Source organism: Rhinoraja longicauda, chromosome 26, assembly GCF_053455715.1.
Source record: "Rhinoraja longicauda isolate Sanriku21f chromosome 26, sRhiLon1.1, whole genome shotgun sequence".
In the NCBI taxonomy this organism is placed as follows: domain Eukaryota; kingdom Metazoa; phylum Chordata; class Chondrichthyes; order Rajiformes; family Arhynchobatidae; genus Rhinoraja; species Rhinoraja longicauda.
The window spans coordinates 21,092,277-21,118,360 of NC_135978.1; the positions used below are offsets into that span (position 1 = coordinate 21,092,277).

The 26,084-nt window shown below is 55.3% G+C and overlaps 2 protein-coding genes across 3 annotated transcripts in view; both read right to left on the minus strand.

The window, feature by feature from the left end:
* Nucleotides 1-7,452: 7,452 nt before the first annotated feature.
* LOC144606166 (protein unc-119 homolog A-like) lies at nt 7,453-17,981 on the minus strand. The gene is made up of 5 exons (XM_078421993.1): nt 17,566-17,981; nt 13,361-13,474; nt 10,803-10,905; nt 9,973-10,145; nt 7,453-8,726 (listed from the first exon to the last, which is right to left on the minus strand). Exons 1-5 carry the CDS (start codon nt 17,735-17,737, stop codon nt 8,614-8,616), a joined length of 675 nt encoding a protein of 224 aa, XP_078278119.1. The 5' UTR covers nt 17,738-17,981; the 3' UTR covers nt 7,453-8,613.
* Nucleotides 17,982-23,291: 5,310 nt separating this feature from the next.
* The window catches only part of pigs (phosphatidylinositol glycan anchor biosynthesis, class S), a 28,156-nt gene continuing 25,363 nt past the window's right edge, over nt 23,292-26,084 (minus strand). Inside the window, exon 11 of one of the 2 annotated variants that reach the window (XM_078422336.1) lies at nt 23,292-25,951. In XM_078422336.1, coding sequence (XP_078278462.1) covers nt 25,688-25,951 — 264 coding nt within the window. In that variant the 3' untranslated portion in view covers nt 23,292-25,687. The remainder of the gene's footprint in view (nt 25,952-26,084) is intronic. The other variant, XM_078422335.1, reaches the window with a different exon arrangement.

The window sequence follows — 26,084 nt, forward strand, 5'->3', positions numbered from 1 at the left end:
GTCCCTCGGGTCGAGGGTGACCTGCTCCCATTCCAGTCCGTGGGCTCCGAGGCTGCTGATGTTCATAAGTTGTTATTAGAGGGCGGCACAGTGGCTCAGCGGTAGAATTGCTGCTTTACAGCGCCAGAGACCCAGGTTTGATCCTCACTACGGGTGCTTAGTTTAAGAGATACAGCATGGAAGCAGGCCCTCGGCCGACCGAGTCCGTGCCAACCATCGAGTCTACTCCGCCATTCAATCATGGCTGATCTATCTTTCCCTCTCAACCCCATTCTCCTGCCTTCGCCCCATAACCCCTGACACCCTTACTATTCCAGAACACTGATGAGGGCCAGTGTGGGACCCACAGACAACTGGGACAGGGTGTGCCCATGGGATGGGCGGGTGGGTAGTTTTATTCATAGATCAGGCCCTTCTGCCCACAACATCTGTGTGAAGATGCTGCCAAGTTAAATTAATCTCCTCTGCCCACACGTGATCGATGTCTCTCTATTCCTGTAATGGTTATTGTTTCTGCCTCCACTATCACCTCTGGCACAGAAATTAAATTGTTAATTTCTCTAATTAGCGTGTGGCTAATTATAGGATAAAATCTGAGATTTCTGCCCTCCTGCAGCTCAGTGACCAGACGGCACATAATACTCCAAGTGTGATCTCTCCAATGTCTTGTGCAGTTGTAACATGACATCCTAACCCTCAGACTCAATGCCTTCTCCAGTGAAGGCAATGGTGCCAAATGCCACCTTTGCCACCCTGTCTACACATGCCGCCACTTTCAGGGAACCCTTGTATCTCTCGGTCTCTCTGCACTCCAACCTTCTCCAGTGCTCTGCTGTTCACTGTGTTTATCCTGGCCCGGTTAAACTTCTCAAATGCCTCACTTTATGTTTATCTGGGTTAAATTTCATTTGCTCTTCGTTTTTCCATTCGGTCTAGAGCTGGGGTTCCCAACCTTCTTCGTCCCATTATCCACCTTCAAGTGCCATTAGACAATAGACAATAGACAATAGGTGCAGGAGTAGGCCATTCGAGCCAGCACCGCCATTCAATGTGATCATGGCTGATCATTCACAATCAGTACCCCGTTCCTGCCCTCTCCCCTGACTCCGCTATCATTAAGAGCTCCATCTAGCTCTCTAACTGAGAGTGCCAACATCTCTTTTGTAATATTGATGTTTCGGGACACCCCCATTCTCTTCCCTGAATTCCCAGCTTCCATATCCTCCTTCATGGTAAATACAGATATTTGTGACCACCCCCATCTCCTGCATCTCCTCTGGACTCCTCAGCCAGCGGGAACATCCTCCCTGGGTCCAGTCTGTTGATCCCTCCATGAATGTTACGTGCTCCAAGTGTAGTTTACCTGAAGTTCAACACAGATTTAACATAACTAACCTACTTTTCAAATTCCATTCCTCTAGAAATAAAGTCTGCTTAATCCGCTTAATTCTTTAATAATCTTGCTCACAGATATGCAGGGAGTGGAGAGATATTGGATCACGTCCAGTCGGGCAGAGAAGATTAGTTGAATCCATCATCATGTTTGACACAGTCGTTGGGCCTGTTCCTGTGCTGTCCTGTTCTACGTTCATTGAACTGTACGGGAGAAGTCAGAGTAACAATAGACAATAGACAATAGGTGCAGGAATAGGCCATTCGGCCCTTTGAGCCAACACCACCATTCAATATAACCAGTGGTGGTGAGTGAGGGTTAGGATTCCCTTCGGGTTTTCCTGTGTATGACAATATAATTAAATTCCACTGTTTTAACAGATCAACTGGACAGATTAATTGGACAAAAGCCTGATCACAGCAAGTGTCCAGTGATGGTGCCACCTCGCGTACACCTTGAAGCTGGGTTGTGTTCCTGGGACACTGCCCATTCCCAGTATCTGGGCCACGTTCAGTCCCAGTGCCCATCGGCCCACCCTCGACTTCACCCACGCGGCCAGGGCAGAGTTCGGGCAAACGCCCACCTGGACCTCTCCAAAAGCAGATCCCTGCCTCAACCTCATCGGCCTGGGCAGAGCGGCGCCCCAGACGACAGCGCGCTAGAACCATGCCGGTCAGATCAGAGCCCAGCGACCCACAGCATTGCCCACAGCAGCAGCCAACTGCACAGCCTGCAGCTGGCAGCCAAGGACGCATGGGACATCCTCGTGGAAGGAGATCCCAGCACGGACATCGAAGCCCTTAATCCCAGTCTCATGGACTTCGAACTTCAAGGTAAACCCCACCCTCAGGCTGATCACACTCCTGGATGAAAAGGGCTTGGGTTCAAATGTGGAGAGAGATGTGGTCACTGTGGGTTAGCAGTTCAAGCTGAGGACAGCCTTCCTCTGATGCTTCAGTTGATGATTGTATGCACACACACATATACACATGCGTACATGCACACACATACGTACGCATGTACATGTACGCACGCACACATGTACGCACACACACATGCACGCACGCACACTACACATACACACACCAGGTGTTGAGTTCAGGTCCTGTCCTTTGTTGTGATCTGATGTTTATCTCCATGTTAATCTCATTCGCCCCGGTTTGCAAGTGAGCTCCTGCTCTTCATCATTGGGATTCAAGCTCACACATGAATGACTTCAATGAATAAGTTTGCTGACAATTCCAAAATGGTGTAGTGCAGCGGGGAAGTCTGCCAGAAGATACAGTGGGGTGTAGACCAGTTGCCGAGGTACACAGGTGGAGAAATGGCCGATGAAGTTTAATCCAAGTAAGTGTGAGGTGTAGCACACTCGGAGGTTGAATGCAAGGGGTGATTTTACAGTTAATGGCAAGACCCTCAACAGCATTGATGTGCAGAGGGATTATGAAATACATTTTGCTTGGGCAGCTTAGAACCCAGCAGTATGAATATTGATTTATCTCATTTCAGTTAACCCCTGTATTTCCCCTCTCTCCGTCGCTCCCCCACCCTAGTTATCTTGCTGGTTTCACGGTTTCCCTTCAGTATCTCCTCTTCCACAGCCAACAATGGACCATTGTGGGCTCCACCTTTCCTTGGTCATCTCTAATTTCCCTCTCCCAACTCTGTCTAAAGAAGGACTACCTGTTCCTTTTCTCCAGAGATGCTGCCTGACCCACTGAGTTACTCCAGCACTTTGTGTCTATCTTTGGCCACATGGAGTTGAGGGTAATGTACTAACAGAGATTAAGAATCGGTTATCGGACAGAAAGCAAAGAGTGGGAACAGCGTATGTTTCCAAGGGCGTCAGACTGTAACCAGTGGGCCCATCACAGGGGTCGGTGCTCAGACCTCAGCCACTCATAATCCACATCGACGAGTTGGCCGAGAGACCAAATGGCTTATTTCCAGCCTCACGGACAATATGGAATGAGGTGGGATTGTGTGGGGGAGGGGAGGAAGTGAAGAGACCTGAGGGGGATATGGAGAAGCAGGGTGAGGTCAGAGCAGGTGAAACACGGTATTGTGAACGGAGATGCCACCCACTACAGTGCACACGACGGTGCAGGCATTTTAAAGATGACAGTTCGGGTGGCGTTGATGTTCACAGTGACTTGGGTGCCATCATGCACTGCAGGACAACAATCAGCCACATAACCAGCAGTCAAAAGGCAAATGGTACGATAACCTTTATTATGAAGGGGTTTGATTACAGGATGAGAACATCTTATCAGAATTGTGCAGGACCTTAGTGAGGCCATACTTGGCTGCTGTGCTATCTCGGCCTCCTTACTTGAGAAAGGACAGAGCTGCCATAGAGGGAGTGCAGAGAAGCTTCACCAGACTGCTTCCAGGGAAGCTGGGGAGATCTTCGAGGAGGTTGAGCAGAGTGGAAGTTCATTCCCTAGAGTTTAGACAACTGGGGGGGAGACCTCATTGAAACATACCTCCCTCCCTCCCGCCTGTAGTCCTATTTTCCCTGGTCGTCTGTGTACATCACATGTGCTCTGATGACAAGACTTCCAACGCAGGTCCCTCTGAGGTGTCTTCCTTCCTCATGAACTGTAGCTTCTCAGTGCGCCAGGGCATTGGAAGGCAGCAGGACACCTCTGTCTGAGAGGCAGTGTGGATATGGGTAATCAGCGTTGGCTTCACTGGCACTGCCCAATATCCCGACCAACCAGTAAAAGTTAGACAACTTTATCAAGCTCCTAAACATTTCACTTCAACTCTCCAGCACTCTGGTGTGGAGAGTTCACAGACAACTCTCATAAACAGGTGAATGAAACAGAATTTGGAAAAGAAAATACAATTAATAAACTATCACAGTCACTTTAGGAATTTTGATTAATTATCCAAGAACTATGTCCACAAACAGTAGTTACATCTTTCGGATTTTGATGTTAAAATGCAGAGTTCACACATGACATCTATGCACTGAAGATCGGGCGTGCAGTGTTCTTTGACGCGTGCAGATAATTTGACCTTAGGATCATTCCAATCAGAGCATTATTCAACTTGCCCGACAGAACAGATGAAAGGTCCAGGCGTAAAACGTTTTCCTTTCCACACATGCTGCCGGACCTGCTGGGAGTTTCCAGCATTTCCTGCTTTCCTTTCAGATTTCTAGCATCTCAGTTTTCACCACTCGGCACAGACTGTGTTTAAGTTGCCGTTGATACTTTACTAATATTAATTTGAATCCTTTGCAACATTGGAATGTGTGGATTTTATCTACCAGTGTGCCACTGATTTTGATGATTTAATCTCTGCCCTCCCCCCCCCCCCCCCCCCTCCTTCACCGACAGGTAACCTATGGGAAGTGCTGAAGGATGAGAGTTTAACCCTCGACCCGCTGGTCTCCATGGTGATGTCACCACAAAGCACCTCGCTGGTTCCATTCTGCTGGACAGAGGTGTCCGGGCTGGGCCAGCCCTGGAGCTCGGGGGACAGTCTGCCTGAGCCTGGGTTGCTGGAGATGTGTGGGAGCTGCCCAGGATCCAGGCCCTGCCCCATGGAGGGCGGCACCAGCCCCACGCACTGATGTAATCACAGCCAGGGACTGCGGCCCAACAACTGCTGAGAAACAACACAACCTCAGCACCTCATATTTCGCTTGGACAGCTTACAACCCAGCGGTATCGGACCTCGACCCAAAACGTCAACCATTCCTCCTCTCCAGAGATGCTGCCTATCCCGCTGAGTTACTCCAGCATTTTGTGTCTACCAGCGGTATAGAAACATAGAAAACAGGTGCAGGAGGAGGCCATTCGGCCCTTCGAGCCAGCACCGCCATTCATTGTGATCATGGTTGATCGTCCCCAAACAATAACTCGTGCCTACCTTCTCCCTATGTCCCTCGATTCCACTAGCCCCTAGAGCTCTATCTAACTCTCTCTTAAATCCATCCAATGGTTTGGCTTCCACTGCCCTCTGTGGCAGAGAATTCCACAGATTCACAACTCTCTGGGTGAAAACGTTTTTTCTCATCTTAGTCTTAAATGGCCTTCCCTTTATTCTAAGACTGTGGCCCCTGGTTCTGGACTCGCTCAACATTGGGAACATTTTTCCTGCATCTAGCTTGTCCAGTTCTTTTATAATTTTATATGTTTCTATAAGGTCCCCTCTCATCCTTCTAAACTCCAGTGAATACAAGCCTAGGCTTTTCAATCTCTCCTCAAACGACAATTGATTGTTTTCTCAAACTTCAAGTAACCCTTGCATCCCCTCTCTCTCTCTATCTCTCTCTCACTCTCTCTCTCTCTCTCTCTCTCTCTCTGTCCCTCTCCCACCCTAGTCGCCGTACTGGTTTCACCGTCATCCTGTTGAGTTTCACTATCTGTATAACTCGCTATCACCTACTCCACAGCCAACAATGGACCACTGTGGGCTCCACCTTTCGATGATCATCATTGCTTTTTGCATATATTTAATTCATTTGCCTTATGTTCCTCCTATATGTCTCAGTTCCCGTTCCCCTGAATCTCTCTGAAGAAAGGTCTCAACCTGAATCATCACCTATTCCTTTTCTCCAGAGATGCTGCCTGAGCCGCTGAGTTACTCCAGCACTTGGTGTCAGTCTCAGATTAGACAAGCGATACTTTGCAGCAAATCAAAGGCATGGATGCGTCTGTTTGTGAGATGCCTCTGGCTCTGGGAAAGATGTCTGGATGAAAGACGTCTTCCCTGTGTGTGCACGACTGCTGCCAAAGAGCAGGCCACGAGCTCCCTAGTTTTCCACGCTCCACAGTGGTGGGCTCCCTCCGAAACAACATCAGAGGCAATAACAATTGTCCGAATTCAAACATGACGCCAGGTTAAAGTAACCTCTTCTGCCCACACGTGATCCATATCCCTCCATTCGCTGTACATCCATGTGCCTGGTATATGCCACTATTGTATCTGGTCCCATGGCCAAGCAGTGTTCTAGACACCCACCACTCTAAACAAAAACATGTCTGTGCATCTCCTTTAATCTTTTCCCCTCGAACCTTAAAGTTATGCCTTTAGTCGTTAACATTTCTACCTTGGGGGGGGGGGGGGGGGGGAAAGGTTCGGACAGTCTACCCAATCTTTATTTTATATAATTTTATCAGGTCATCGCTCCAGAGAACACAGTCCAAGTTTGTCCAACCTCTCCGTGTAGTTAACACCCTGTAATCCCGGCAGGACTCTGGTAAACCTCTTCTGCACCCTCTCCAAAGACTCCACATCCTTCCTGTAATGGGGCGACCAGGACTGCGCGCAATATTCCACTTGCTACCCAACCAAAGACCTACAAAGCTGCAACATGACGTCCTGCCTGTCAACGGTGCCCCGACCGGTGAAGGCAAGCACACCACAGGCTTTCTCTCGAGTTAGTGTGAGAGGATGTCAGTGTGTGACTATGTGCCCGTGTGGCATGTTCATCACGGGAGACCAGTCTCGTGGGGAACAGCATCACCGAACCCACCCACCACGGAGGCGCCGGTAAATGCAGAACCGATTCAAACTATGTGCCTTTTACTGACGGAAACTTGTACATATTTTATATTAAACGGTTTGAAGTGGCTACCGTGTTCAAGTCTGCTGCTTCTGGAAACACTCAGCAGGTCGGGCAGCGGCTGTGGAGGGAGGAGTGGACCTCAGGCTCAATTGTAACGGTGTGCACTGTCTTTATTTACAACTCACAATCAACGTCTATGTCCACACCAGCAACAGGAGCTGCCCATGACAGTGTGGCGAGGGGGACACAGGTTACCGGTGATTACAGTGGGGCCCAACATCAAATGACAAGCACACACAACACCTCTCACCCCCAAACCCATCACTCCCCCCCCCCCCCCACAAACTCACCCACACCCCTCTCACCCCACATCTCCCAACCATCCTCTCTCATCACCACCCTCATTCAACACACACCCACTCCCCATGACTCTCATCCCACCCTCCTATCCCACCCTCCACCCCACAACTCCCACCCTCACTTTCCACAGCCCATCACCTCTCCCATTTTACCCCCTCACCCCACCCCTCCTCCCTCACCCTCTCCCCCCCCCCCCCACATTCTCACAGCCCTCATTCTTTCAACACCCCCACCCATTCTTAACATCCCCAGCTGATGTGCATCTCCCCAGGGTCACAACTGCAGCCCACCCACCCCAGTTGTGTGCGGGGGGGGGGGGGGGGGGAGGCGGCCAGATGTGTGTGTGCGCGAGAGGGAGCAAGTGTGTCCGTGTGTGGGAGAGGGGGTGGGGGCAGGTGTGTGTGTGTGTGTGAAGGGGAGGGGGGGCAAGTGTGTCTGTGTGAGGGGGAGGGGGGGAGATGTGTGTGTCCGTGTGAGGGGGTGGGGGGCAGGTGTGTCCTTATGAAGGGGAGGGGGGGAGATGTGTGAGAGAGGGAGGGGGGGGCATGTGTGTGTGTGAGGGGGGAGATGTGTGAGAGAGGGAGGGGGCATGTGTGTGTGTGTGATGGGGGAGGGGGCAGATGTGTCCGTGTGAGAGGGGGCAGATGTGTGTGTGATGGGGGAGATGTGTCCGTGTGAGAGGGGGCAGATGTGTGTGTGATGGGGGAGGGGGGGAGATGTGTCCGTGTGAGAGGGGGCAGATGTGTGTGTGATGGGGGGAGGGGGGAGATGTGTCCGTGTGAGAGGGGGAGGGGGGGCATGTGTGTGTGAGAGGGGGGGGGGCGCATGTGTGTGTGTCGGGGAGTGGTCCCAATGGATGATGAAAGATGAACCCATAGAGGGTGAGCCTCTGCCCGCGATGTCGGGGCAACTGTGGGGAGGGTGGGGCAGTGGGCGGGGGGGGGGGGGGGGAGAAGAGCTCAGACTCGGGGTCCGCGGGTTAACCACCCCACACTACCCAGCACAACGCCCAGTTACCGGTCCCCAGAAGACAGGCAGCACCCCTGGGTGCCAGGGGAATAACTCCCTGGGGAGACAGCCCGGGATGTGTTCCGAGGGTGCAGGCGGTGGGCTGAGGAGAGGTCCTGCCGACGCCGTGGCTCCAGGGGTCCGGGGGTCCGTGGCTCCAGGGGTCCGGGGGTCCGGGTGTCCGGGGGTCCGGGGGTCCGGGGGTCCGGGGGTCCGGGGGTCCGGGGGTCCGGGGCTCCGGGGGTCCGGGGGTCCGTGGCTCCAGGGGTCCGGGGGTCCGTGGCTCCAGGGGTCCGGGGGTCCGGGGGTCCGGTGGGGGGGGGGGGGGTCAGGGGCCGCTCCCGTAGGCGTAGTCGGCTTTGTTGTGCATCACCAGCTTGTTGTCCACGAAGTAGAAGCTGTCGGAGCGGGTGTGGTAGGGCCGGGTGGACATCTCCTGGACTGGGGCGGGAAGGAGGAGTGCCGTTAGAGAGCGCTTTGGACCAGCTGCAGACAACAGGAGACCAATCGGCCCATCGAGTCCCTGCTGTGCCCTCTGCGGACAAGCTGGTTAAATACCCCCAGGGGTGGCCTCCCCTGCATCTTTACCCTCGGCATCTTTACCACGTACCCTCCCCCATCCAGCTGTGTACAGATGCAGCACCCACGCCTGAGAAACCCCGAGGGGCAACTCTTTCACACAGAGGGTGGCAGGTATATACAAGCAGTTGCCAGAGGAAATGATGGAGGCAGGTGCCATGATAATGTAGGTTTAGACAGGTGTATAGCACAGGTTGTAGAGGGTTATGGGCCAAAGGTAGACGTGCCTTTAGAAAGGAGATGAGGAGGAATTTGTTTAGCCACAGGATGGTGAATCTGTGGAATTCATGGCCACAGGTGGCTGCGGAGGCCGTCAATGGATATTTATAAAGTGGAGGCTGGTAGGTTGATTAATAAAGGTGTTAAAGGTTACGGGGAGAAGGCAATGAGGTTGAGAGGGAAAGATAGAACGGCCATGGTTGAATGGTGGAGTAGACTCGATGGGCCGAATGGCCTAATTTTGCTCCAATGCTTTATGAACTTATGAAACAAAGTAAAATGGGATTTGATCTAGACAGGTATCTAGGTCAGCACAGATGAGTTGGGCCCAAGGGCCTTACGTTGTGCTGTACTTCTCAGACTCAATGCTGAGGTTCAGGAACATCTGACACTGTGCCCCTTACAGATGCAGAGGCTGCGGTCAGTCCGTGAACATCAGCTGAGCGACAGGGCAAAAGGATCATCAAAGGCGGTGAAAACACAGACTGAGCACAACTCAGGGATGGTAGGGCAGGGAGAGGGGCTGAATGGCCTCCCACTTCTGCTGTCCCAGCCGGAGGGGCGGGCAAGGCGAGGGGCAGGGAAAGGGAGACCGAGGGGCGGGTAGAGTGAGGGTGAGGAGCGGTGAGGGAGAGGGTGGGCAGAGTGAGGGGGAGGGTGGGCAGTGTGAGGGGGGGAAGATTGAGGGAGTGGGGGGGAGGGTGAGGGTGGGCAGGGTGAGGGGGGCGCAGGGTGAGGGTGGGCAGGGTGAGGGTGGTGAAGGGGAGGGTGGGCAGTGAGGGGTAGGCGGTGAGGGAGTGGGGGAGCAGGGTGAGGGGGAGGGTGGGCAGGGTGAGGTGGGGCAGGGTGAGGGTGGTGAGGGTGAGGGGGGCGGCACGGACAGACTCACTCAGCTCCTCGGACAGCTGGGGGAAGTCGTAGATGTGCTCGCAGGTGTTCTTGCTGCCGGGGATGCAGAAACCAAACTCAAAGTCAAAGCTCTTGAGCAGCTGTTCGCGGAAGTAGTGCCTCTCGATCATCCGGAAATTGTTGATGGGTTTGTCGCCCACAGTGAACTCCACCCTGCCGGGGGGAAAGGGGCATTGACCGTGACTGGGCACAATATCATGGGGTCAGCATCACCACCCCCCCTCCCCCTCCCCACCCTGGCCTGAACTCCCTAACCCCCTCCCCCCCCCCCCCCCTCCCCCAGGCACAAAGCCCCACTCCCCACCCGGCCCAGAGACCCCCACACCTGGCTCAACCCCCCCCCCCCCCACACACACACCTGGCCCAGAGACCCCCACACCTGGCCCAACCCCGCCCCCCCACACCTGGCCCAACCCCCCCCCCCCCACACCTGTCCCAACCCCCCCACACACACACCCGGCCCAGAGACCCCCACACCAGAGCGCACCCTCCACCTGGTCTTGAAACCCCCACCCTGAGTCACACTCACCCCTTTCTTGGCCCAGAGACCCCTCCACATGCCCTAGAAACCCCCTCCCATACCCGGCCCAGGGCCCACCCGCTACCTGGCAAAGAGACCCCCCTCCTGGCCCAGAGACCACCCCCCACCCCCAAACCACCCCAAACCTCTGGCCAGAGACACCCCACCCCCACCCCCGAGCCCACCTTCCCAGTCTTGCCCCAAACTCCCCCACCCCAGGGGAGGTGGAGGAAAGAGTGGATGATTCTACGAGGGTCCCCCCTCTCTCCCTGGGGGTCTGGGGAACTCACGTGGCCCCGACCTGTCGCAGTCGCAGGAAGGCGGGCGTGAACTGGTAGCGCACGAAGCGCCCGGAATTGGCATCGGCCTCCTTGCGGTCAGACGGCTCCCGCTCTGCAACAACACGGACACCAGTTAGCGGGGGCGCAGGGAACGGGGGCACGGCTGCAGAGGGTAGGGTGGGCACAACAACCCCGCACCCCAGGGGCAGGACCGGGCTCACGGGGGGTCCAGACAATCTCCCCCACCCAGGGGGAGCTCCATGCCCGCGCGGGTTGGGGTGGGGGGGGAGGGGGTGGGGTGGGGTGAGGGAGTAACGGGTGGGGGGTTGGGATGGGGGGGGTTGGGGGATTGGGGTGGGGTGGTGGGGGGTTGGGATGGGGGGGGGGGTTGGGGGGTGGGTGGGGGGGGAGGGGTGGGGGGTGGCAGTTCAGGTCCTGGGGTGATCGGGAGCGATCCAACAGATTGCTCTTGCCCTGGGTCTTCTATTTACTTACCTGGCATCAAGGACAAGGCGAGCAGTTACTGCCCTTCCCTTGATAGCCCTGAGCAGGTGGGCATGTTGTTGGGGGGGGGGGGGGGGGGGGTTGAAGGAACGGAGGGATGTCCGGGCCACGATGGGAATGCCAGAGGATGTGAGGGCAGGTGGTGGACAGGAAGGGTTGTTCACTGGCACTGACGTGGCACAAATGTTGCCTCCGATGTACCAGCCGCTGCCTGAACGTTGCCCGAGTCTTGCTGCCGTCGGGCACGGGGGTCTTCACCCACTGAGGGGATGTGAATAGAGGTGAACCAGCGGCCATGCCCACCCTGACCTTCTGCTGGAGGGACGGTCACAGATGGAGCAGCAGAAGGCGGCTTGTTCCAGGCCCCTGCCCTGAGCAACTCCCACCCTGATGTGCTGGGGCTGGGACAGGTGACTCCGACCACCATCTCCCCCCGGTGTGAGGTCCGACCCCAGACACCGCAGTGTCCCCCGGTGCCCACTGGCCGGTTTACCCGGGCTCCCCGGTGCCAGGCTCGGTCCAGCGCGGCCGTAGTGTCAAGGCCACTGGTCCGTGGTGGAACCGGACTGTGGCGAGGTCGCGAGCCGAGGGTCCCGGTGAAACCCCCACCGGCCGGTGGGCAGGTCGCTGGTGAGTGATCTTCCCTCCATTGATGGCTGGGAGCGGGCTGACCAGGCAGCCTGATTGTCCTGATGTTGGTGAACAGGACTTGCCTGAGCTGTGCCCCGATCAGTGGGCAGAGGTTGGGACTGGGTTGGAGCAGCTAGCCAGGCTCTCAGTACCACAGCAAGCCGGCCGGGGGGGGGGGGGGGCAGTCCTGTGCTCACTGGGGTCCAGGGGTGTCACAGTTCCGTGATGTTGAAAGACTGGGACGACTAGGCTCGTATACACTGGAATTTAGAAGGATGAGAGGGGATCTTATCGAAACGTATAAGATTATTAAGGGGTTGGACAGGAAACATGTTCCCAATGTTGGGGGAGTCCAGAACAAGGGGCCACAATTTAAGAATAAGGGGTAGGCCATTTAGAACGGAGATGAGGAAAAACTTTTTCAGTCAGAGAGTTGTGAATCTGTGGAATTCTCTGCCTCAGAAGGCAGTGGAGGCCAGTTCTCTGAATGCATTCAAGAGAGAGCTAGATAGAGCTCTTAAGGATAGCGGAGTCAGGGGGTATGGGGAGAAGGCAGGAACGGGGTACTGATTGAGAATGATCAGCCATGATCACATTGAATGGCGGTGCTGGCTCGAAGGGCCGAATAACCTCCTCCTGCACCTATTGTCTATTGTTGGTGAATCGGAGCGGATGGAGACAGGCTCCATGGAGGTAGGAACTCGAAAGGGAAAGAAGTACTGAGAGACTGGCTCTGTAACGGGTAGAATCCCACTCTGCCCTTCGGCCCACTGTCCCGCCCACCCCTCGGCCCACTGTCCCGCCCACCCATCGGCCCACTGTCCCGCCCACCCCTCGGCCCACTGTCCCGCCCACCCATCGGCCCACTGTCCCGCCCACCCCTCGGCCCACTGCCCCGCCCACCCCTCGGCCCACTGTCCCGCCCAACCCTCGGCCCACTGTCCGACCCACCCCTCGGCCCACTGCCCCGCCCACCCATCGGCCCACTGTCCTGCCCACCCCTCGGCCCACTGTCCCGCTCACCCATCGGCCCTTTGTCCCGCCCACCCCTCGGCCCACTGCCCCGCCCACCCCTCGGCCCACTGTCCGACCCACCCCTCGGCCCACTGCCCCGCCCAACCCCCCGGCCCACTGTCCTGCCCACCCCTCGGCCCACTGTCCTGCCCACCCCTCGGCCCACTGTCCCGCCCACCCCTCGGCCCACTGTCCTGCCCACCCCTCGGCCCACTGTCCGACCCACCCCTCGGCCCACTGTCCGACCCACCCCTCGGCCCACTGTCCTACCCACCCCTCGGCCCACTGTCCTGCCCACCCCTCGGCCCACTGTCCTGCCCAACCCTCGGCCCACTCGGCCGTGCCCACCCTGGGGGAGGGTCCCTGGCAGTGGGTGCCAGTGCAAGGGACGTTTATCACAGGGCACAGCCCTGACTCACCCGCCGCGGGGGGCTTGGTGATCTCAAACAGCACGGCCCCCGACTCCATGTCCCTGATCTTGAACCTTGTGAAGTCAATGTTGTAGACATTGTCCTCGGGCGCGCACAGGTACCCTGTGGGGGGGGGGGGGGGGGGGGGGGGGGGGGGAGACAAACGTCAATCGTCGCGAGAGGCCACAAACATCAGCATCAGTGTAAAAAGCCAACCCCAGAATCCCAGACCCTCGCCCCAGCCCAGCACCCTGGGGTATCAGCCCCTGCCCCAGGACCTCCCACAGACGCCCTTGACCCCTGCAAGACCCCCCCCCCACCCCTGGGACCACCCCCCAACCCTAGGACCCCCCCTCCCACACTTGACCCCAACCATGGAACCTCCCGCCACCACTGGGACCACCACTGGGACTACGACAACCATCTATCACCCATTCAAACACGAGTTCCATGTTATCCCACTTTCTCATCCACTCCTTACACATTAGGAGCAATTTACAGAGGATAATTAACCTAGAAATCCACACGTCATTGGGATGCGGGAGAAAACCGGAGCACCAGTCACAGGGAGAACATGCAAACTCCACACAGACAGCACCCGAGATCAGGATCAAATGCGGGTCTCTGGTGCTGTGAGGCAGCAGCTCTACCCGCTGCGCCACTGTGCTGCCCACATGGAAGAACAGCATCCTCTGGCATGTTGTGTGTTTACTCGCTACTTTCCAGCATCTACAGTCTCTTGTCTCTGTAAACACAGTCTGCCTCGTGTAATCGGGAGGTCGAGGAGCGTTAGTATTCCAGTGGCCACACTTGGAGAAGCAGCTCCTGCACCCATCCTGACGCGAGGAGCCTGCGTTTGCCAGCACAGTGGAGGCCTCCATTCAGTGGGTCCACTTCCACTGAGGCCCAACCGCAAAATATCGCAGACGCTGGGAATCCAAAATAAAGCCATGAACACTCAGCAGGTCGGGCAGCTTCTGCGCAGATGGAATCAGAACCAACATCTCATATCAACGAGCTGTCACCGGGTTCGGGACAGATTAGAAACTGATGGCTTTTTCAGTTGCATGGAAGAGGGCGAAGTGGAGAGGGAAAGGGAATGTTTGTGAAAGGGCGGAGATCATGCAAGGCTGCAATGCCCAAGTGGTGCTGGCTCAGAGAGGGCAGTGCCGGCTCGTTAATCGCAGACTGGTGTAAATCCAAACTCCACAGTGGCACAGCGGTAGAGTTGCTGCCTTACAGCGCCACAGACCCGGGTTTGATCCTGACTGCGGATGCTGTCTCTGCAGAGTTTGTACGTTCTCCTGTGACTTTGTGTGGCTTTCTCTGGGTGATCTGATTTCCACCCATATTCCAAAGATGTGCAGGTTTGTAGGGTAACTGGCTTCTGTAAATTGCCCCTAGTGTGTAGGATAGAGCTAGTGTACGGTTGATCCCTGGATGACCGCAGACTCGGTGGGCCGAAGGGCCTGTTTCCACGCTGTATTGCTAAAACAAAACCTTTTTTGGTTGCTCCATTTCCCTCCGGTGTCACAGAACACAGCTACCATTGGGATGAAGATGAGGCTTCCTGTGGTCACCACCAGCAGCGTTGGTCCCGGTAACTCAATGCCCTCTGTTAGCCCAAGTTGTGTGCCATGGGACCCCACCTTTAATTTCCATCAGACTCTCCAACATGATGACACAACACTTACCTCAACTGTGAACTAGAGGCCCCCTTTGGTTGCACTGAGGACTACAAGTTCACAAGTCATAGGAGTAGAATTAGGCCATTCAGCCCATCGAGTCCATTCCGCTGGACTCTGCCTCCTATTCCCATTTTCCTGCCTTTTTGCCCATAACCCTTGATACCCGTTCCGATCAAGAATTTGTCTATCTCTGCCTTAAGAATATCCACTGACGGCCTCCACAGCCCTCTGTGGCAGTGAGTTCCACAGACTAACTACACTCAGACTAAAGAAGTTCCTACTCACCTCCTTTCTAAAAGAGCAGCCTTTCATTCTGAGGCTATGACCTCTGGCCCTACACTCTCCCACCAGTGGAAACATCATTTCCACATCCACTCCATCTTTGCCTTTCATTATTCTGTAATAATTGGTTACAAGAATTGACTACAGGTTTATTTGTACTAGTATTGTGCTTATTCATTTTTTTAATCCACCAGTACTGTACCCCAGTGTTATACAGTGACTGACCCGTCCCCACAAGTACTGTACCCCAGAGGTATACACACAGACCCGTCCCCACCAGTACTGTACCCCAGTGTTATACACACAGACCCGTCCCCACCAGTATTGTCCCCAATGTTATACACACAGACCCATCCCCACCAGTACTGTGCCCCAGTGTTATACACACAGACCCGTCCCCACCAGTACTGTACCCCAGTGTTATACACACAGACCCACCCCCACCAGTACTGTACCCCAGTGTTATACACACAGACCCGTCCCCACCAGTATTGTCCCCAATGTTATACACACAGACCCATCCCCACCAGTACTGTCCCCAATGTTATACACTCAGACCCATCCCCACCAGTACTGTACCCCAGTGTTATACACACAGACCCACCCCCACCAGTACTGTACCCCAGAGGTATACACACAGACCCGTCCCCACCAGTACTGTACCCCAGAGGTATACACACAGACCCGTCCCCACCAGTATTGTCCCCAATGTTATACACACAGACCCATCCCCACCAGTACTGTACCCCAGTGTTATACCGTGGTTATCAAAAATGACCAAAGGATCCTGAACAGCTGGCCAAGTGGGCTGAGGAATAACTAATAGAGTTTAGTTCAGACAAGTGCAAGGTGTTGCATCTTAAGTCGAACCAGGGCAGGATTTTCAGAATGGATGATAGGGCTCTGGGGAGTGTTGTAGAGCAGAGAGATCTGAGAGTACAGGTGCACAACTCACTGAAAGTGGCCTCAACCTCAAGGCAGCCACCTCATTCGTCAAGGAATAGGAGTGGGAATTATGTCACAATCGTACAATACATTGGTGGGGCCACATGTGGAGTATTATGTTCAGTTTTGGTCACGCTGCTATCGGAAGGATGTCATTCAGCTGGAAAATGTGCAGAGAAGATTTACAAGGATGTTGCAAGGACACAGGGGCCTGAACTATGGGGAGAGATTAGGCAAACTAGGACTTTATTCCCTGGAGCGCACAAGGCTGAGGGGTGATCTTGTAGAGGTGTATAAGACCATGAGGGTAATAGAAAGGGTGAATGCACCGCCTTTTACACGGGGTAGAGGAATGACGAACCAGAGAACACAGGTTTAAAGTGAGAGAGGAAACATTTAATAGGAACCTGAGGGGCAACTCTGTCCACACAGGGTATGTGGATTGAACTGCCAGAGGAAGTAGTTGAGGCAGGTGCTACAACAACATTTAAAAGACATTTGGACAGGTACATGAATAGGAAGAGATAGACAATTAGAACGGGTGTCAATGGTTATGGGGAGAGGGCAGGAAAATGGGATGAGACAGCGATCAGCCATGATTGAATGGTGGAGTAGACGCGATGGGCCGAATGGCCCAATTCTACCCCTATAACTTGTGACTTTAGAGGGAAATGGGCAAAATGCGAGATTACTGTAGGACATCTTGGTTGGCATGGATAAGTTGGGCCAAAGGGCCTGAATCCACACTGTACGATTCCAGGACTACACTGTACCCCAGTGTTATACAGTGACTGACATGTCCCCACCAGTACTGTACCCCAGTGTTACACAGTGACAGACATGTCCCCACCAGTACTGTACCCCAGTGTTACACAGTGACAGACATGTCCCCACCAGTACTGTACCCCAGTGTTACACAGTGACTGACATGTCCCCACCAGTACTGTACCCCAGTGTTACACAGTGACTGACATGTCCCCACCTGTACTGTACCCCAGTGTTATTCAGTGACTGACCCATCCCCACCTGTACTGTACCCCAGTGTTATACAGTGACAGACCCGTCCCCACCAGTACTCTACCCCAGTGTTATTCAGTCAGGGGTGTCTGTGCTTTAGTTTTAATACCCTTTAATGTTATTGTCCTACAACCCTTCCGAATCTTACACCTGGTTCTTTAGCTTCGCCCCACCAGCGCCGCCCTAACCCACCTGAGCCCAAGCCCACAGCACAGTTGGACCATCCCTGGGCTCCCCACCGTGACGGCCCCCGTTCGCCCTGGAGCCCGGGCCCGCACTCACGCTGGGTGATTCTCTGCAGCCCCAGCACGTTGTCGGGGGTCACACTCTCCTTCTTCAGCAGCTCCTCCTCGGTGGTCGCCCACACCCCCTCCGGCGCCGACTTCACCTTCATCACGACCGCCTCGGCTTTCTGGGCGGCGCTGCTCAGGGTCCTGGTGCCCGAGAAACTCATGTCAGAGAGCCGGCCCCGAGCAGAGCCTCCGCCGCTCTACCGCTCCCTCCGCTCCGGACTCCCAGCTCCGCCGCCCCGCCGCCCCGACCTCAGCTGCCCGCAGACCGGGCTCTGCTCCCTCGGTCCGGGCTCCGCTGCGTCTCTCGGTGCTCCCTCCCTTCTCAGCTCCGCTCCCCCAGTACAGTCTCGTCTCCAGGCAACTCCGCTCTCCCAGACCCAGTCCCTGTCCCTGTCCCTGTCCCTGCCCCTGTCCCTGTCCCTGCCCCTGTCCCTGTCCCTGTCCCTGTCCCTGTCCCTGTCCCTGTCCCTGTCCCTGTCCCTGCCCGTGTCCCCGTCCCTGTCCCGGCGCCGCCGCTTCTCTCCGGGGCGACCCGGGCGGCTGATGTATCAGCGCGGGGCGCAGCACTGCAGAGGGAGGGAGGGAGGGGGAGTCACGCACCTCTCCATGTCAACACCACCCCCTCCCAAATAATACCCATTCAAGCTGCCGCCGCTGCTCAGTCCTCGTACACTGGGGGGGGGGGGGGGGGGAGAGAGAGACGGGTACCCTCGTACACTGGGGGGGGGGAGAGAGAGGGGGACCCTCGTACACTGGGGGGGGGAGAGAGAGGGGGACCCTCGTACACTGGGGGGGGGAGAGAGAGGGGGACCCTCGTACACTGGGGGGGGGGGAGAGAGAGGGGGACCCTCGTACACTGGGGGGGGGAGAGAGAGGGGGACCCTCGTACATTGGGGGGGGAGAGAGAGACGGGTACCCTCGTACACTGGGGGGGGGGGGGAGAGAGGGGGACCCTCGTACACTGGGGGGGGGGGGGGGAGAGAGGGGGACCCTCGTACACTGGGGGGGGGGAGAGAGAGGGGGACCCTCGTACACTGGGGGGGGGGGGAGAGAGAGGGGGACCCTCGTACACTGGGGGAGAGGGGAGAGAGAGAGGGGTACCATCGTACACTGGGGGGGAGGGAGAGAGAGAGGGGTACCCTCGTACACTGGGGGGGGGGAGAGGGGGACCCTCGTACACTGGGGGGGGAGAGAGAGAGGGGGGCCCTCGTACACGGGGGGGGGAGAGAGAGAGGGGGACCCTCGTACACTGGGGGGGAGGGAGAGAGGGGGACCCTCGTACACTGGGGGGAGGGAGAGAGGGGGCCCTCGTACACTGGGGGGGAGGGAGAGAGGGGGACCCTCGTACACTGGGGGGGAGGGAGAGAGGGGGGCCCTCGTACACTGGGGGGGAGGGAGAGAGGGGGACCCTCGTACACTGGGGGGGAGGGAGAGAGGGGGCCCTCGTACACTGGGGGGGAGGGAGAGAGGGGGACCCTCGTACACTGGGGGGGGGGGAGAGGGGGACCCTCGTACACTGGGGGGAGGGAGAAAGAGAGGGGGATCCTCGTACACTGGGGGGGAGGGAGAGAGGGGGACCCTCGTACACTGGGGGGAGAGATGGGGGGACCCTCGTACACTGGGGGGAGAGGGAGAGAGGGGGACCCTCGTACACTGGGGGGGGAGAGAGGGGGACCCTCGTACACTGGGGGGGGAGAGAGGGGGACCCTCGTACACTGGGGGGGGGGAGAGAGGGGGACCCTCGTACACTGGTGGGGGGGGGGGACCTCGCAACTGCAGGCTCCCCGCCGATGAGGCGCCGCAATTTTTTTTCCTCTTTTGGCCCCACTCCCCCAAAGCCCGAGCTGGGCACGGATGGTGCAGCCCGCGGGCAGCCGCTTCATTCATTCATTCATTCACACATCGGGCTTGGCGGGACCCAGGCCGCCGTGCCAGTGCGGTGGGTGCAGGTTTCAGGAGGGTGCCCGGTACAGTAGGTGCAGGGTGCCCAGTACAGTGGGTGCAGGGTGCCCAGTGCAGTGGGTGCAGGGTGCCCAGTACAGTGGGTGCAGGGTGCCCAGTACAGTGGGTGCAGGGTGCCCAGTACAATGGGTGCAGGGTGCCCAGTACAGTGGGTGCAGGGTGCCCAGTACAGTGGTTGCAGGGTTCGGGAGGGTGCCCAGTGCAGTGGGTGCAGGGTGCCCAGTACAGTGGGTGCAGGGTGCCCAGTACAGCGGGTGCAGGGTGCCCAGTACAGTGGGGGCAGGGTGCCCAGTACAGCGGGTGCAGGGTGCCCAGTACAGCGGTTGCAGGGTGCCCAGTACAGTGGGTGCAGGGTGCCCAGTACAGTGGGTGCAGGGTGCCCAGTACAGTGGGTGCAGGGTGCCCAGTACAGCGGGTGCAGGGTGCCCAGTGCAGTGGGTGCAGGGGTTGCAGGGTGCCCAGTACAGGGGGTGCAGGGTGCCCAGTACAGTGGGTGCAGGGGTTGCAGGGTGCCCAGTACAGTGGGTGCAGGATGCCCGGTGAGGTGGGTGCAGGTGGACAATCTAGCCGCTCCATACCCTTGATCCATGTCCACATTTGACGGCCATGGCGTTGATGGGAATGTGGGGATAATTAAATGGGATCAGTACAAAGGGATAGCACGGATTCGGTGGGCTAAATGGTCTATCACAATCCTCTCATTCACAGCAAGTTGCAAGTTCGGGGGTAAAAAAATAGAATATACATGGGCGAAGGAAGTGACACTTTGTAATTAAAATTCACACTACGATTACAACCCTTCCTCTTGCCCAGCCATTTGCCTGAAAACAGTTTCCACCTAATCTCGGTGCAGGTAACAATATAAACCATTGTCACTTGTATCTCCGTCCACTCCAGTCCATGCATGGCCAGGGATTAGCACTGCCACCACTGGCATGGCCCTCCGCTTTGTGATTTACTTCCTAAACCTTTCCACCTCTCTCGCTTACTTCTTCCTTTACGATGCTCCCAAGTCCCTGTCACTTTGACCAGGCTGGTCTGGACTTCCACTGGGACATGACGGGCCCACGGCAGGGTTAGTGTTGAACTCTAGTGCAGCCTTGCCATTACTACCTGGATTCTAGTCAAGATGTTGCACTGTAGTCCTGGTGACTATTGCATTCAAAGATCATTCTACCTTATGTCACAGAACTTCCAACAAAATCTATTCTCAACCCAAGAGGACTCTAAACTAGGCACTAAACTAAGTTTAATGCAGATAAATGTGAGGTGTTGTATTTGGAAAGTCTAACCAGGGCAGGACCTTCACGGAAAATGGCAGGGCTCTGGGGGAGTGTTGTGGAGCAAAGGGATCTAGGAGGTCCTAGAGGTACATAGTTCCTTGAAAGTGGTGTCACGGGTAGGCAGGGTAGTTAAGAAGGCTTTCAGCACATTGGTCTTCATCAGTCAGAGTATTGAATGTAGAGGTTGAAATATGATGTTGTGTTACAGCTGTACAAAGCGCTGGAGAGGCCACAGTTGGAGTATTGCGTTTCCAATACCCTGGCCTGCTACTGGAAAGATATTGTAGATGTAGATAGGAAAGATGTTGTTAAGCTGGAAAGAGTGCAGAGAAGACTTACAAGGATGTCACCAGGAGTTGTGGTCCTGAACTAAAGGGAGAGGTTGGGGAGGCTAGCACTATATTTCATTGAAGTGCAGGAGGCTGAAAGATGATCTTATGGAGGGGTTAAAATCATGAGGGGATAGGATGAATGCAGAGTTTTTACACAGGGTAGGGGAATCAAGAACCAGAGGACATAGGTTTAAAGTGAGAGGGGAGAAATATTTAATAGGAACCTGAGGGGCAATTTTATGACTCAGAGGGTGGTGGGTGTATGGAATGAGCTGCCAGAGGGGGTTTTTGAGGCAGGTACTATAACAGCATTTAAAAATCTCTTGGACAGGTACATTGATAGGAGAGGTTTAGCAGGATATGAACTAAACACAGATAAATGGCTCTGGCTTAGATGGGGCATCTTGGTCAGTATGGACTGAGTCACTCAATATCCTACTGCCCAGTCAAGAGTCTGAAGAAGGGCCCCGACCCAAAATGTAACCTGTCCATTTCCCTCCACAGATGCTGCCTGACTCACTGAGATCCTCCAGCACTTGTGTGTTTTGCTCAAGATTCCAGCATCTGCAGTTTATTGCAACTTCTGTGTTCCCAGTGACCGCTGTTTGCAGCTGGGGTTAGTGCAAGGAAAATCATTTCAATTGCACACCCCTGAAAGATGACAAAATGCAGGAAGCTGCGATGGCACAAGTGTTCCTAACACGACTCTGCAATGAGCTCACCAGTCCCACCAGTGCGCCATCTACTGCCCCCTACTGGCAAGGGCCCTGATGGGAGAACTGACTGGAGACCTACGGTGCTGGAATCTTGGAACAAATCAGTGCTGGAGATTGTAAGAAGGATCCCGACCTGAAACATCATCTATCTATTCCCTCCGGAGATGCTGCCTGACCCAGTGAGTCCCTCCATAGATGCTGCCTGACCCAGTGAGTCCCTCCAGAGATGCTGCCTGACCCAGTGAGTCCCTCCATAGATGCTGCCTGACCCAGTGAGTCCCTCCATAGATGCTGTCTGACCCAGTGAGTCCCTCCATAGATGCTGCCTGACCCAGTGAGTCCCTCCATAGATGCTGCCTGACCCAGTGAGTCCCTCCAGAGATGCTGCCTGACCCAGTGAGTTCCTCCAGCACCTTGTGTTTTGTTTGAGGGAGAAATGGCTGTCTGAGGACTGTGAGGAAACCAACAAAATCCACTCTTTGTACAGGATCAGGTCTTCCCAGGGGATGGTACTGTGCAATGAAACATGCACAACCTGCGTAGCCCAGGCAATGTACAGAAGGAGCGGCAGCAGATAATGAATGGAACATATAGTGGGATAACATAGAACCAGTGTACAGGTGATCGATGGTCAGCGTGGGCTCGGTGGGCCAAAGGGCCTGTTTCCACCCTGTATCTCGAAAGTAAACTGCTTTACCCGTGATCACTATTTTCACAGCACGGTTCATAACTTAAAATAAAATCTTACGGCCGCTGTGCTTTTGAAGTGGTTATTGTTAAGCAGGAAATTTTGCAGTCAAATGACACAGCAAGCTGGTACTCTGTGGTGAATGAGCAGATCGCCAGTGACAGTGATCTTTGTTGAGGGAGAAATGGGGCTGTCCAGATGGACCAAGGGTCTGTTTGAGTCAGAGACAAGTCAGGGACTTGCTTAATCCATATGCTACGCAGCAGCTGAAGCAGACGCAGCAAACAGCATTGCCGCCCTTCCCTGTACACAGGCAATCAGCTGCACTTATTCCTGTACTCCCAGCCTCTAACTGACCATTTTTTCAGTCATCTCGTACACAAGAAAATTGTTGATTAAAAGATACGGCATTGAAACAGGCCCTTTGGCCCACCGAGTCCATGCCAACATCTGTTCATGCTCGTTCTGTTGCATCCACTCCCTGCACACTAGGGTTAACTTAGAGACGCCAATTAACCTACAAACTCACACAGGAGGAAACTGGAAAATATGAGGAAGTCATGAGGTCACTGGGAAACGTACAAACTCCACAGAGACAGGACCCGAGGTCAGGGTTGCACCTGGGTCTCTGGCGCTGTGAGACTGCAGTTCTACCACCCACTGTGCCACTCAAGGTGAGAAATCCCAGTCCAGAATTCCCCCTGCATTTGGGAAATCCAATATGATGATGTTCCTTCCTGCCCAATCTCTCCCACCCTCCACCCCTTCCCCGAGATGCATCATAATCAAGGACAAATCATTCCGGTCGTTCGCCTACACTGCAGAGCCACGCTACCTGGGTCAGAAATACCCCACCTCTTGGAATTCAGGGGTCCAGCACATCCACCATCGCCCCAGGGAAAGAACATGAGGGTGGGACAGCATGTAAGATGGGCCAAATGGACCCGTCTTTATTTGTAGTCAATACTCAGCTCCCGGCTGAAATAAGCTGGTCGACATCGACACAATTTAGTCCTTTGGTTATTTTTATAAACTTTGATCAGACTGGACAAATCGACACTTTTTGAACATAGGCAGCTCCCTGAAGCTGCTGGGAAACCTGCCTCAGACTGGGAGGCAGTCCAGTGACTGCCCTGTGCACACTTCCCACAGCTTCCACACCTCCCACTGCACGACAGCAACGCTGCAAATAAAATTCCAACACGGTCTTGTGCAAGGACAAAATGAGAACGCCGTTTCATAAATCTTAATTAACAGCTCCGTCATTATAAACTAATTATTGTGCTCGAGTCTACAAAGCTACCCCATACAGCAGGAACCCATAAATAATGGGCTGATTAAACACAGCAATACAAGGTAGTATTTACAAGGTAAAACATAACATTTACTACAGCGCAGCTCCACTTAATTAAAGGGCTCACATCGGGGAGTTGGACAATTGTGGACAAAGAGTGAAGACTGAGGAAGCGAGGAGGAGACAGGCGGAGAGAAGGCAGGGGGAGAGAAGGCATGGGGAGAGAAGGCAGGGGGAGAGAAGGCAGGGGGAGAGAAGGCAGGGGGAGAGAAGGCATGGGGAGAGAAGGCAGGGGGAGAGAAGGCAGGGGGAGAGAAGGCAGAGGGAGAGAAGGCAGGGGGAGAGAAGGCAGGGGGAGGAGAAGGCAGAGGGAGAGAAGGCAGGGGGAGGAGAAGGCAGGGGGAGGAGAAGGCAGGGGGAGGAGAAGGCAGGGGGAGAGAAGGCAGGGGGAGGAGACAGGCGGAGGGGGAGAGAAGGCAGGGGGAGAGAAGGCAGGGGGAGGAGAAGGCAGGGGGAGGAGAAGGCAGGGGGAGGAGACAGGCGGAGGGGGAGAGAAGGCATGGGGAGAGAAGGCAGGGGGAGAGAAGGCAGGGGGAGGAGAAGGCAGGGGGAGAGAAGGCAGGGGGAGGAGAACCAAGCGGCTCAGTGGCAAGAGGCTGAGCTGGGATGTGTAGGAAGGAACCGCAGATGCTGGTTATACACCAAAGATAGACACAAAATGCTGGAGTAACTCAGTGGGACGGGCAGCATCTCTGGAGAGAAGGAATGGGTCTTGACCCCGAAACGTCACCCATTCCTTCTCTCCAGAGATGTTGCCTGTCCCACTGAGACTCCATTTTGAGTCCATCTGAGTTGGGATGGATGGACAGAACAAAGTAACAGAGGGAGGGAAGGAAAGAGAGACAAGGGTGGAAGAGAGAGTCCACCAGATGGGAAAGTGACAGTTGCCAACACTGACTCACGCACCAGCCATGTTTGCAAAGGGCTCGAGGATCGCAAGTTGTGATGCTTAGCAGACCTCTGTACCCAGTGTGGCACGGCATTTACTGCAGGATGCTGGGCTCCGTCTGCTGTGCATACAGTCCAGGCACTGCTGTGCATGCAGTCCAGGCACTACTGTGCATACAGTCCAGACACTGCAGTGCATACAGTCCAGGCAGTGCATGCAGTCCAGGCAGTGCATGCAGTCCTGGCAGTGCATGCAGTCCAGGCACTGCAGTGCATGCAGTCCAGGCAGTGCATGCAGTCCAGGCACTGCAGTGCATGCAGTCCAGTCAGTGCATGCAGTCCAGGCAGTGCATGCAGTCCAGGCACTGCATGCAGTCCAGGCACTGCAGTGCATGCAGTCCAGGCACTGCTGTGCAGACAGTCCAGGCACGGGCACATCTTTAGACATGAGTTTGGTACAGTTCCAACACCACAGAAGGCCAGGTTTAGCAGCCTGTGGCCAATGGGAGCAGGAGACTCCAATACCACACAACACACAAGGCAGAGGATACCCAGTTTATTTGGACACTCCTTGCCCTGCCTCACTTGCAGACATGACTGCGCCGAGCCTTGACCTTTGGCTGTGCTTTGGGGAAGAGGGAACTGTACAGATTGAGCTTACAACATCTAATTTGGTGGTGGCACTTCCTGCAGTTGAGTAGCCCACCTGTCCAGTGAAGAGCATGTTTCAGTTAACGGAAGCTGCATGCATTCTACTCCAGCATGATTCCATTGCATTCAGGAGAGGGGACACCCTCCCAATAAATTAAAATGTTTCAAACCCTTTCACCACTATCATTCAACATTCTTGCATAATTCTGTGAGGAACGCCCTCAGAGTGCCTCCTCCTCATTCCACCTTCCGCCTCCACTTAAGGTTCTTTCCCGTCTTCAGCAAGGACAGCACCACGGGGACACACACCGGGAGGAACAAGGGGATGTAAATGGCAAACTTCTGATCGTCCGGGAAGTACAGGAGGTGGAGGAGCGACGGGTCGAAGAAGGCTTTCTCCGACGAGGTGATGGCGTCTTTGCTGGCTTGGAAGGCGGGCAGCAGCCTCCCAGCCTCCAGCTCCTCCAGGGACAGCTGAACGGAAGCCACGGCTCTGTACACCTGCAGTTACAGGGAGAGGGAGAGACAAGCAAGCCGCACATTACCCGAGGAGGCAAAACTCAAGTGCTAACAGTGGAGTGAACATACAACTGGCTTTCAGTGGACTACAGAATGAGACCATGCATCTGTACCA

What these genes read in the sequence shown, in the direction of transcription:
- LOC144606166 (XM_078421993.1), bottom strand. Translation starts at nt 17,737, where the DNA reads ATGAGTTTCTCGGGCACCAGGACCCTGAGCAGCGCCGCCCAGAAAGCC. An exon ending in GCTGCAGAGAATCACCCAGC is followed by an intron (nt 13,475 to 17,565) that starts GTGAGTGCGGGC and finishes CCCCCCCCACAG; the next exon opens with GGTACCTGTGCGCGCCCGAG. An exon ending in CACCAAGCCCCCCGCGGCGG is followed by an intron (nt 10,906 to 13,360) that starts GTGAGTCAGGGC and finishes GTGTTGTTGCAG; the next exon opens with AGCGGGAGCCGTCTGACCGC.